This window comes from Mesocricetus auratus, unplaced genomic scaffold (genome assembly GCF_017639785.1).
Source record: "Mesocricetus auratus isolate SY011 unplaced genomic scaffold, BCM_Maur_2.0 Super-Scaffold_100013, whole genome shotgun sequence".
In the NCBI taxonomy this organism is placed as follows: domain Eukaryota; kingdom Metazoa; phylum Chordata; class Mammalia; order Rodentia; family Cricetidae; genus Mesocricetus; species Mesocricetus auratus.
Genome location: NW_024429196.1, coordinates 19,117,989 through 19,130,215, shown reverse-complemented (window position 1 = coordinate 19,130,215; position 12,227 = coordinate 19,117,989). Strand labels below are relative to the sequence as shown.

The following is a 12,227-nucleotide window of genomic DNA, read 5'->3' as shown; positions in this document are numbered from 1 at the left end:
GGGAAGAGTATGGATGGGGGAGATACAATAAACCGTATTTGTGACTTTTGCAGTATTGAACTTAAAACCCACAGTCTTGAAAACACTAAGAAACTGAGAATGTTTGCCACTGAGAAACATTCCCCCAATTTTGGTTTTTTGACAAGGTCCTGCTATATTTAGCCCAAGCTGGCATCTAACCCCTAAACCTCCCAAGTGCTGGTATTACAGGCATACCTGGATGGAATTTATTTTGAAACTCAAGACTTTTTTCTGGTATCTAGCACCCCAAGCAGATAACAGGCCTATTAACTTGGAGATGGGTGTCTAGGATTTTCTATTTCTCTTGCCACAGACTCTGTGCTCTATGTGGATAGGAGGACCGTGTCCTCCGACCTCATTCTGCATTTGGTACGCTCCTAACCACCCATAATCCTTACTTTCAACTTGGCTTTTTAAAAATTTAAATTAGAAACAAGCTTGTTTTACAGGTCAATCCCAGTTCCCTCTCCCCTTCTCCCCTGCCCCTCCCTTTTTGCTCCCCAGGGAGGGTGAGACCTTCTTTGGGATATCTTCAAAGTCTGTCATATCATTTGGAGCAGAGCCTAGGCCCTCCCCCATGTGTCTAGGCTGAGAGAGTATACCTCTATGTGGAATGGGTTCCCAAAGTTCATTTGTGTGCTAGGGATAAATACTGATCTACTACCAGAGGACCCATAGATTGCCGAGGCCTCCTCACTGATACCCATGTTCAGGGGATCTGGATCAGTCAGTCCTATGCTGGTTTCCCAGATATCAGTCTGGGGTTCATGAGCTCCCTTTTGTTCAGGACAGTTGTTTCTGTGGGTTTCACCAGTCTGGTCTTGATGTCTTTGCTCATCAATCTTCCCTCTCTGCAACTGGGTTCCGGGAGTTCAGCTCAGTGTTTAGCTGTGGGTGTCTGCTTTTGGTTCCATCAGCTACTGGATGAAGGCTCTAGGATGGCATATAAGGTAGTCATCAATCTCATTATCAGGGAAGGGAATTTAAGGTAGCCTTTCCACTATTGCTTAGATTGTTAGTTGATGCCATCCTTGTAGATCTCTGGAAATTTCCTTAGTGCCAGATTTCTCTTTAAACCTATAATGGCTCCCTCTATTATGGTATCTCTTATCTTGCCCTCCTCTATTCTCCCCCCCCGATTCAACTTTCCTATTCCCTTATGACCTCCTCTCCCCTCCTCTTTTCCCCTTCTTTTTCTCCTAGCTCCCTCTCCTCTTCCCCATGCTCCCAATTTGCCCAGGAGATCGTGTCCCTTTTGCCTTCTCCGGGGTACCATGTATGTCTCTCTTAGGATCCTCCTTGTTTCCTAGCTTCTCTGGTGGTGTGGATTGTAGGCTGGTAATCCATTGCTCTATGTCTAAAATCCATAGATGAGTGAGTACATACCAAGTTTGTCTTTTTGTGAAGGGGTTATCTCACTCAGGATGGTTTCTTCTAGTGCCATGCATTTGCCTGCAAATTTCAAGATTCCATTGTTTTTTTCCGCTGATTAGTGCTCCATTGTGTAAACTGTACCACATTTTCTCTACCCTTTCTTCAGTTGAGGGGAATGTAGGTTGATTCCAGGTTCTGGTTATTGCTAGTAATCCTGCTATGAACATAGTTGAAAAGATGTCCTTGTTGTATGAATGTGCATCTTTTGGGTATATGCCTAAGAGTGGAATTGCTGGATCTTGTGGTAGACTGATTCCCATTTTCCTGTGGAATCTCCATACTGATTTCCAAAGTGGCTGTACATCAACTTAGCTTTTTATACTTTAAAAAAAACTGGAGAGTTTGTCTTCTCTTCCTCTCAAACTCTTTCTGGGACTCTAGAATTTTATTTGCATGATTTTATGCAGTATGCTGTGTATCTGAAATGTGGGAAAGTAATGTCGTGAAGTTATGCTGTCTGAGGCATTCTCCAATGGCCGGCAGAACAGTTTTATGTTCATTGTCTACCTTTGACATCCCGAGATGTCTAAGGTTACAGTTCTTCGGGTTATTTTCTGGGACTGTCTCATGTGAAATGAACCCTGAACTGTATCGTTCAGTTTCTTCAGAGAGCATTTCACAAATAGGGTTCCTTGGAGGATGCATCAGAATGCAGGAGGACAGCCTCCCTTCATTTAGTGTCATTGTTTGTCATGTGAGGAACAATGTTGTACTGTTCTCTTTATCCACATGCACAAACAATATTTCATTTAGTATCAGAATTATTTGTGTTTTTTAGACATTCCTGTTTATCAACTCATGAAGCAATCGTTTAACAATATTTCCTAATAAGTATCCCTGACAGTTCTCTCATTTGTTGTTTGATAACATTCATAGGGCTGGAAAAGGCATGGTTTTTACTGCTACTTGATTGGACACACACCTTCAACATTTGCGGATGCAAACCAAACATGCATAAATGAGAAAGCGTATTTAACAACGGTTGAAGACAGGTATGTAGTCATTTTTAATTTTTTCTAAGATACGTCAAATAGTGAAAAGTGTTCAAAAAGATCTAAGAATTAACATGCCATAAATTTTGAAGTAGATTATATATCATCTTGAGTCATACTTTATAAAAAAGGAGATGTTTGAAGTATTATTGGAGGCTTAATTGAAATCATTGTAAAACTACTTTGTTACTTTATGCATCTATTTCTTTAAAAACATTATTTTTTTAACTTGGGAAGCTTTATTGGGAAAGGGAAGGGACTAAGGGAAGAGAAGGGAGAGAGGAGAGAGGGAGGGAGGGAGAGGGAAAGAGAGAGATAGAGAGATAGAGAGAGGCCTCAAAAATATTATTTTTAAGGAAGGAAAGGTCTTACTATGTAGGTAGCCCTGGCTGGCCTGAACTTGCTATATAGATCAGAGATACCTGCTTTGAACCCACAGATATCTGGGATTAAAGAGTGAGCCCCCATCAGTTTATGCCTACTCCACTGGATGTATATTACAGATCAGGTGTTTTCTAATCTGTTAGTTTCAAAAATTTAAAACAACAAAAAATAAGATTTGTACACTTAACACCCCATTTTGTACATTTACCATTTGCTCTGTGGAAGAGAGGAGTAGAGAGGACTGACTGAGGGAAGCCCAGCTCACATGCATGATTTCCTAATACACACTCACAGCTCTATCAATTCTGTAATCTCAATGGTGTTAAGACTTCCCCCACCAGCCAGCAAGCACTCCTTCAGTGACCCCAGCCCAGGGTGCCCTAATCTAATTCAATTCCTACACTATCTGCTTGGCAATGTTCACTGACACCATAGACCAAGGGTCAGTCCTCCAGGCTGTACTTTACTCGTGTCAAGTCCAGATTGCAAGCCACAAGCTATTTTGTCTGCATTTCCGAATGACAAGCTATAGACAGGCAGGCCTACACCCCCACACTGAGTTCCATTCATTTGCTTGAGCAACTGGGAAGCACTTAAATTTCCCCATTCAATTAAAGGATATCGTAAGGAGAGGATCAGGGGAGACTGCTCAGTGAATGTAGTGTTAAACACACAAGCACGAGGACCTGAGTTTGGATCCCTAGCACCCAGGTAAAAAGCCGGGCATTGTAGTGTACACAGAGAGAAGACTCCTAAAGGCATTGGCAAGACAGCCTGCATGAGCCTAGGTGAGCTCCAGGTTAAGTGAGAGACCAGGACTCACAGTTCAAGATAGAGAGAGATTAAGGAAGACAGCCACCATTGGTCTCTGGGACACACAGAGGGAGGAGGAAGAGGAGGAGGTGCATGGGGATTCCATCTCCTTCATTGTCTTGACACCCTTGGGGAATCTCTACCTGCTCAGCTGTGTGGAAGCTTTCTGAACACCGTGTTTGTGAGCTGTCAGAGAGACACCATTGCTTGAGTATGCTTGCCTATAGACTGAGCAGGGAAACACAGTAGCTGTTAAGATTCTTCTGTGTCTCCATGCAGCCTTCCTCCCTCCAGGGTGTGGCATATAGATGCCCTGGGTTTGATAGTGTGGGTCTTCACACCTACCTTTAAAGAGGAAATAGTTACAGAATAGTAATGTGATATTTTTGAGTATCAACTAAATCATAGCTCAGACATGCAACTGAAACACCTTTTATGTTGATAATTTAAGAAATTTGTATAAATGTTTCTAAAGTTTAGTTGAATTTAATTTTGTTTTAAAGATATGAACAAGCATTCCTGACTAGTTTGGTTGGATTGAGGCCTGAAAAATATTTTTGGACAGGACTTTCAGATGTCCAAAACAAGGGGACGTTCCGATGGACTGTGGAGGAGCCAGTGCTGTTCACACACTGGAATGCCGACATGCCAGGTACGTGAGTGCTGCACTCAGTGGGGCGTTCCCTCACTTACATCACCAGAGACTGTTGTTCCTCCACACAGCTTCCCAAATTAAGTATGGAAGTCAATTGTGTTTTCAGTAACCTTCACATTTCTTTTGCCCTTCCCTCCCATCAGCTTGCAGCATTCTAGGGCAAAAAGGAAGAGAAAATTGTTAAGGAATTTTTTACTGGTGTATGTGTATATTCTAAGGCTCACAGATGCTCTGAATGTTTGCCTAGCTTCTGAAAACTTACGACTCTATAGGAAGTAGATGTAAAAACTTTTAAGTGAGGTTGAATATGAATATTAATGTGCTTGAATGATGGGACCAAGAGGAGTACCCATGGGGAATCATTTTTCTAGCTGCTTTTGTGTGTCATCATCTTTAGCCATTTACATGCCTTGGATTTTATTCTGTCCTTCTAAGAATGTCAAGGGCTATTTCGTATCTTTACTAGAAAGATGCAGAAATTGGAACTCAGAAATTATAGGACTGGGAGTGCCCAAGCCTAGATTTTCACTCATCTGGATAGTCATCAAGTCTGAGCTATTTGGTCATGGACCAACCAGCTGCCCTTGCGTTGTGACATGCTCTCTTTAACTGGAGATCGTAAGTGGCCTCTCTGACAGACTCTGAAAGCTCCTTTATCATCTTTATACACTGGCATTACTGGTGAATGATACTGCTGAATATGACCTCACTCAAAAAGTTCAACACCCTTTACAGAAAACAAGTCATTGTGCCAGAATCACAAGGTAACAGGCTTAACAGCTAAATCACACATCCCAATACGTCATAATCTCTAGCAGTTATTTAAATTTGTATTCTCAGTGAGAAACAGTTGTCACTAGTCTTGTTATTGTTTGTGCAACTGCTATTTGATTATGAAATTATTAAACATTATAGGAATTGTGAGATCCCAGATCATGCAAACAAATGCATTGTTTTTGCTTGTTTCAGTCTTGGTAAAAGTCACAACTCTTCTTATGTAGCTTTATTTTGTTTCTGTTACTTATTTACTAGGAGGATGCTGAGTGATAAACCCCGGAATGCTTTTAAGGACAACAATTCATTAAACTAGAACCATAACTCGGCTGTGACCATTGAGACTCTTGAGGATATAGTCTTTTGTATATTCCAGGGTTAGACTGGAACTCACAATGTAGCTGGTAGAACTCCTTATGGAGCCCACTGTACAGACTGATCTTAACCTCAGGATCCTCCAGCTCCAGCCTTCCATGTGCTGGCATCACAGCGCTATTGGAAGACATTGATGGCTGGTTGAGGTTGCAGTCTCTCATGGACTGGCAGCTTTTTCCAAAAGCTCAGCAACATGGAAACCTCCTCCCTCCCAAGCAAACCTTCCTTCTCTCTACCTAGTCTTATATGGAGGGTGTCTCTAGGTCCAGAATGTCTGACTTATCTAAAGGGTGACCCTTGACACAGTTCCCTACAAGTGCTCTTCCTCTGATGACCCACATGGTAATTAGTCAAGTGCTCTAGCCATGTTGGGACATTACTGCCACATGCGAAGCCTTGTGATAGGAGTGTGTCACTTAATGCAAATTAGCGTTTCATGTCCCCAGATCCTCAATCCTATATATTCCTTATACTCTGGAATAAAGTTAAGCCGTTTCACTGAAGCAGTCTCCTGGAGGACAGTCTCTGTTCATGCTCATGGGCTGTGTACAACGCTTTCTGTTGCCACTTGTGTCCCTTTGCCCTTGTGAACTGGTGGCCAGCAAGCAGGCAGAGAGGGAAAAGAGGAGCCCCACATGACCCTTGTCATCTGCCTCCACCATATCTACTTGATGGAAAGATGATGTTTTTGGTTCAAGAGGTAATGGCTGATTGCCCAAATGTACAGCTTCAAGAACAGGCAAGGCATTTGGGTGCCAAGCTTCAGTATCAAGATGAATGACTCTTGTGATCAGAGGGTCACTACAGACTCAGTTGTCATCCATTGCAAAGTAGTCAGTTTTAATGAAAGACTGAATGGAAGAGAGGTAACTCTAGATATCTGAGAAAAGGCTCAAGTGTCAGAAAATTGGGGCTTGAGAGAAAAAGATATATCTCCCTGGAAATATGATAATAAACTTTTAAGCATTAAATATCTGTTGAAAACTACTAATAAAAATATTAGCTCCTATTAGCAGCAAGCATCTTAATGTTTTCAAACCTCTGTGTCACGTATTGCTACGATGACCACAAAACATGACAAAGTGTTAATCCTACTATGACCATTGTTTGATTTTTATGAACTTCTTTATTATCGACATCCCAACTCTGCACAATAGAGCCTGTTGTTTGCATTTTAAGATGAGGAAGGAAGAGAGCTTGAGGGACTTACTCAAATCCTCCAACTCAGACCTGTCTTGTTTGGAAATCTCTCAAGTGGTTTGGTTCTGAAGACTGAAGTGGACCATGGCGGGGGTGGGGGGGGAGAACCTGAAAATATTAAGAGAAGAAAAGGAGGAAAGCAGGAAGAAGGGCAGGATGGAAAATCCATTATGCTATTATTATTGCCATTATAGCAGAAATATTTTATCATTAAATGTCCAAATGTGGGCCACCAGCCAGATGTAGAAAATATAAGAATGCTTTCAAGCCAGACAGTGGTGGCACATGCCTTTAATTTCAGCACTCTGGAGGCAGAGATAGATGGATCTCTCTGAGTTCAAAGCCAGCCTGGTATACAGAGTGAGTTCTAGGACAGCCTCAAAAAAAAAAAAAAAAGAGTGCTTTCAAAACTCCCTACACTTATGATGATAATGTTGGCATGTTGGTAATATAGGACCCACAAATAAAAGGCAAAGTTGTGGTAACCTGACTTACAAATGCTGTGTTTCATTATCACATGCAAGGATGTCACCCTATCTCAACACTGTGCCTTTCTTGAGCATGGCAGGTCTTCAGTAAGCACCCATTGATTGAGTTCTACTTTGTGTTTAATGCAGGAAGAAAGACAGGATGTGTCGCCATGAAAACTGGGGTGGCAGGTGGTTTATGGGATATTTTAGAATGTGAAGAAAAGGCAAAATTTGTGTGCAAACATTGGGCAGAAGGAGTGACTCGCCCACCAGAGCCCACAACAACCCCTGAACCAAAATGCCCAGAAGATTGGGGTACCTCCAGCAAAAGCAGTATGTGTTTCAAGGTAAGTTCCACTTGCTAAATTAACAAAGAATTTGAAATGCCCAAGAACTAAAAACGAAAAACAAAACATACAGCTCAGGTTCCACCTGCGGAAATTTTTATCTGATTTTATTGATGGAGAATGTCTTGGATAGATACAAATGACGTATTACCTGAGACCCATAAACACAGACAACAGAACAGATAGGACCTTACCTCTTAAGTCATTTGCTTTGCTGTTATCATTTGCTCTCTGCTTGTCCTCCATTTCCCATGACTTTTTAACTCTGTTCTGACCTTGCAATTTTCATTTTGTTTAAGAATTTGTTCCTTCTTACTCTTAACTTCTGGCATTTCATTTTACCTTTGCTTGCAAGCCCAACTTTATACTAGCTTAACTGATAAACTGGTCTAAAATTATGTTGTGTCAGTATTACAGAGTCATGCCTCATTTCTTTTATTTAACCCATAATGATTATAATGATGGAAGATGAAAGTATTGCAAGTACATAGCTCCTCAATACCTTTAAATGATGAGTCAGTGTTCTACCATTATTTTTGTATATTCATATATTGAACCCTCTGTTTTCTCCTTTTACAGTTAAGCTTACCAAAATAATCAACCGGTCAAACATAGATAGGATCAAGACCAGAAGCAAAAACAAAACAAAAAAATCACACCTCTAATGAAATAAGCATTTGGGTCTTTTTTTCTCTCTGAGTCATAATTTTCATAGAAAAATTGAGATTTATTTTAATACATACATGTGCCTACTGTTTAATGATGAAGTATTATACTCAAGACCTCTTTTGTTCAGTCCCTTTCAAAGGCACATGACCCTGACATGCATGCTTCAGAGGACAATTTGATGAAATAGATGATGAATTCAGTCAGAGCCTAGGGATGTAGCGCAGGGGTAGAGCCCTTGCTTAGTGTGTGAGAGGCACTGGGTTCTATCTCCAGTGCTGAATAGAGAAAACATAACTTGTGAGAAGATGAAGTTGTCTGGGCTTTAATTCAAGAAGGGCCTCGCGTTGAGCTGGTCATCAATATAGCAGTGGGGATCTATATGTTGTTTAATCTAGTTTGATTAGTCAGAGCTAAACACATAGTTCTCCTGAAAGGGAATGTATGCGGCCAAGACAGGAGAGGATTTATAAAACAGATTCTGGAGATTTTGCATCGTCATTCAAATGCTAGATCTACTACCATACAAAGGCCTGTAGGTAACAGGCTGTAGAGATTTATCACAGCAGAATTGTCTGTACTTATGCTGTGGACTAGGAATTCTAGTAGCAACAAAATCCAGATGTTCACCAGTATGAATTATGTGGTTTTAGAAGTATTTGAATTAGTGTTTGTTTCCTTATGTATCCTTATAAATACTAAGATGCGGAAATTAATTAAATTCAGTGGGTAGTTAAGTTAAGGAAACCCAAGTCCAATATCTGCATGGATGTAGGAAGTTGAGGTAGGGTTGAGGGAGCTGCTGCTGACAAAGCTTGCTTCAGACACACTCATGGAGTTGAAGTCATTCCTAGCACAAGGTGTAGGCATTAACTACATAGGCAGCCATAGCACATAGGAAGCTGATGCCTTTTCTGCAAGCATGTTATGGTGAGAGCCATGACTCATGAAGAATAGTGGAAAGAAAAAATTAAACATTGGTGGCTCCAGTGACCTCCTGTACTGTTATCATACTGTTACTGGTGCAATTTTTGAGAGACATGGTGTCTTTCTTGGCCCAAGTATCATTGACCCAAGGACAGTCACCAATAATTGACCTGAGAGAATACCTCCGGTTTCTATTGTCTAAATTCCGGTGAAGGTTAAAGATGAAGCTGTTTGTGGGAGTATCCTTTCTTAAGGGAAATTACAGAAAAATGAGAAATTGAGGAAAAATAACAAAAAATTAAGGCAAAGCTAGAGTAATTCCCAAGAGGGCAAGTGGTTCCCCAAAGAGAAAAAAACTGTTGAACTTCTCTGTTCTAAGGTTTGTGTAATTCTACGGCAGAAACTGGACAGAGGCTACGATAATTTCATTAGTTGACTAGTCAGATGGCCTCACTCTCTGTGGCGAGCCGGTCATGGCCTCTTCCTGTGCGGCTAACCCAGTTAGGGGTGGGTGGGCCTGTCTTCAGTCATTCCTGTCTTCTGTTTTTCTGGTTATGGACCTTGACTTTCTCCTAGCTGTTAGTCACTGCCTGGTGCTGATGCCTTCATCCTTGCAGTGAGCTGATAACTAGTCCAAATTCTCCTTGACTCTCAACAGCCCTCACGAAGCAGCTGCATTGGTTTTTAGTTAGCTCCAGGGAGTGGTCTAGGCTCTCCTTCCTGGAGTAGATAGGCCTTCTTAGCAGCTATATTTTCTTTATCTGTTTTTTTGTTAGGTGTCTTAAAGGTTATAGGAAAGGATAGTGATGTCTTACATATGTTCCTCCAGGGTTTCAGGAGACTAGCGGGCCTGTCTTCACTAGCTCAGGACCTGTCCCTACTCTTAACTTTAGCTTGGTATCTTCACTCAGGTGCAAACTTCTTTGTTCTCCATGCCTAACGTTTCTTTTTACCTGAATCCTATCTCACTATAACATATGAGTCACTTACCATTTAACCATGGGCCTTTTCCCTTCCCTGATACAGTTAGGTAGCTCCTGCATCATTAATCATGTCCTATACTACCATCGTGGAACCTCTTTATAGTCCTTTGGACTAAGTACTAAGACCTAGTACTTAATTACACAGTTTGTAAAATTTAGTTTAACTTTCACCCATTTCTGTCACATGGGAGTCTTCTATGGTATGTGTTCTGATAGTTGTAAAAAGTGCAAACTTAAGGAAAAGAGACAACAGTTTTTGAAGGACACCACCAAACACTGTTGAAAGCTTGCCAGGATATCCATTGTTTAATTTGAACAGGATAACAGAGGGAACAGCATTTTGCTTATTCATATTTATTTTTCTGTATCAAAAATTTGCTATTTTTTGTGTCCCGAAGCAATTTTTCATACTTAACCTAATTACTCTCTTTCTCTTCCACAATGAGCTGTATACCCAGTCCACATATCTTTAGCTTCCAATATTTTAATCTATCTTTCCTGTGCTTTAAACTGATTTTACTTTCTAAGGCTTTGTCAGTGAAATAACAGCTGCCCCCCCCCATGTTCAGCTATCCAAATAGTCACTCATAAATTGATTTTCAACCAAGAAACCTGCATTGTTTGGGACTATTGCATTGCTTACTTTCTCTATAAAAGAAACTTCATTGGAAGTAGATGATTTATCTTGATTTGATAAGTTACCAAATGTAAAACATTCTCCCAAACCTTTTCTTTAGCTGTACACAAAAGGAAAACATGAGAAGAAAACATGGTTCGAGTCTCGAGATTTTTGCAGAGCTATGGGAGGAGAGCTGGCGAGTATTAAGAACAAAGATGAACAGCAAGTGATATGGAGGCTGATTACGTAAGTCCCTCTTCTGTACAGCACTGCTGTCTGTTCCCTATTTGGTGTCTATGATGCTGAGAAGATATTGGTGTTTCTGTATCGTATCCCAAATCCATAGACCCTTTGTGATTATGTTTCATGTCAAAATCCCTTATTAGTTACAGTCAATAACTCTATAAATGCAAAGACATTCAATACTCATTTGAATGTCTTTCAATACTTTATTATGCCCCCATTGTCAATTTTCAGAGCATTCAAGAGTGGTACCCAAATTCACATTTTCTTAGTCACTTTTGCTGTGATATGACTTAAAGGTGACAGTTTATTGTGGCTTACAGCTTAAGAGGTTGTTCATTCCATCCTGGCAGGAAAAGCATGATAAGACGAGTGGGAGACCAGCTGGTCACATTGTATCAGCAGTCAGGAAACAGAAGATAAATGGGTGCTCAGATATCTATCTCTTTATGCAATGTAAGACACCAGTGCACAGAATGGTGGTACCCACTTTTAGGGTGGGTCTACTGACTTCAATTTAATCAAGATAATCCCTCACAGGCATGCTTAGAGACTCACATAATGTAGATCGCTCCTCATGGATGTCCCCAGAGAGTTGTTTGATTCTATAGCCCATCAAGTGGACAATGAGAGTTAGCCATCGGATACTTTTGTAGAATACTTGAATTTAGTTATTGATCTCTTTGTTTGTATATTATCTAGTATGTGTTTCAGAGGTACCTATCAATTCCAAATGGTCCTTTCAATGACTAAAGTCCTTTCAGTACATAGCATACACTTTCTTTATATGTTGCAGGACCAGTGGAAGCTACCATGAACTGTTTTGGTTAGGATTGACCTACGGAAGTCCTTCAGAGGGCTTCACTTGGAGCGATGGTTCTCCTGTAAGTAGTTTCAAATATATTGCTTTCTTACTTTGTAAAAATGTATTTATTTTGACATTATCATTTGACTTAATTGGTATTTTATCAAGGCAAGTAATTAAGATACTTTTGATGCAAAATAAATACAAGTGCAGTGTACACTCACTGCCCAGCCCTGGCCATCATGTACTCTAAGCATAGCTGTGGATAAGGGGATAATTTAAATTAGAAACAATCTTGTTTTACTTATCAATCCCAGTTCCCTCTCCCTCCCCTCCTCCCCTGTCCTCCACCGACCCCCTATCCCATCCCCTTGCTGCTCCCCAGAGAGGCTGAGGTCTTCCCTGGGGGATCTTCAAAGTCTGTCATATCATTTGGAGCAGGGCCTAAGCCGTCACACACGTGTCTAGGCTGAGAGAGTATCCCTCTATGTGGAGTGGGCTCCCAAAGTCCATTTGTGT

At 40.8% G+C, this 12,227-nt stretch overlaps 1 protein-coding gene across 1 annotated transcript in view; it reads left to right on the top strand.

Moving 5' to 3' along the window:
• The window catches only part of Mrc1 (mannose receptor C-type 1), an 85,105-nt gene that overhangs the window by 46,032 nt on the left and 26,846 nt on the right, over positions 1–12,227 (top strand). The window contains exons 10-14 of the mRNA XM_040755459.1: positions 2,332–2,447; positions 4,148–4,296; positions 7,266–7,465; positions 10,779–10,906; positions 11,700–11,787. Of these exons, the coding sequence (XP_040611393.1) occupies positions 2,332–2,447; positions 4,148–4,296; positions 7,266–7,465; positions 10,779–10,906; positions 11,700–11,787 (681 nt within the window). The remainder of the gene's footprint in view (positions 1–2,331; positions 2,448–4,147; positions 4,297–7,265; positions 7,466–10,778; positions 10,907–11,699; positions 11,788–12,227) is intronic.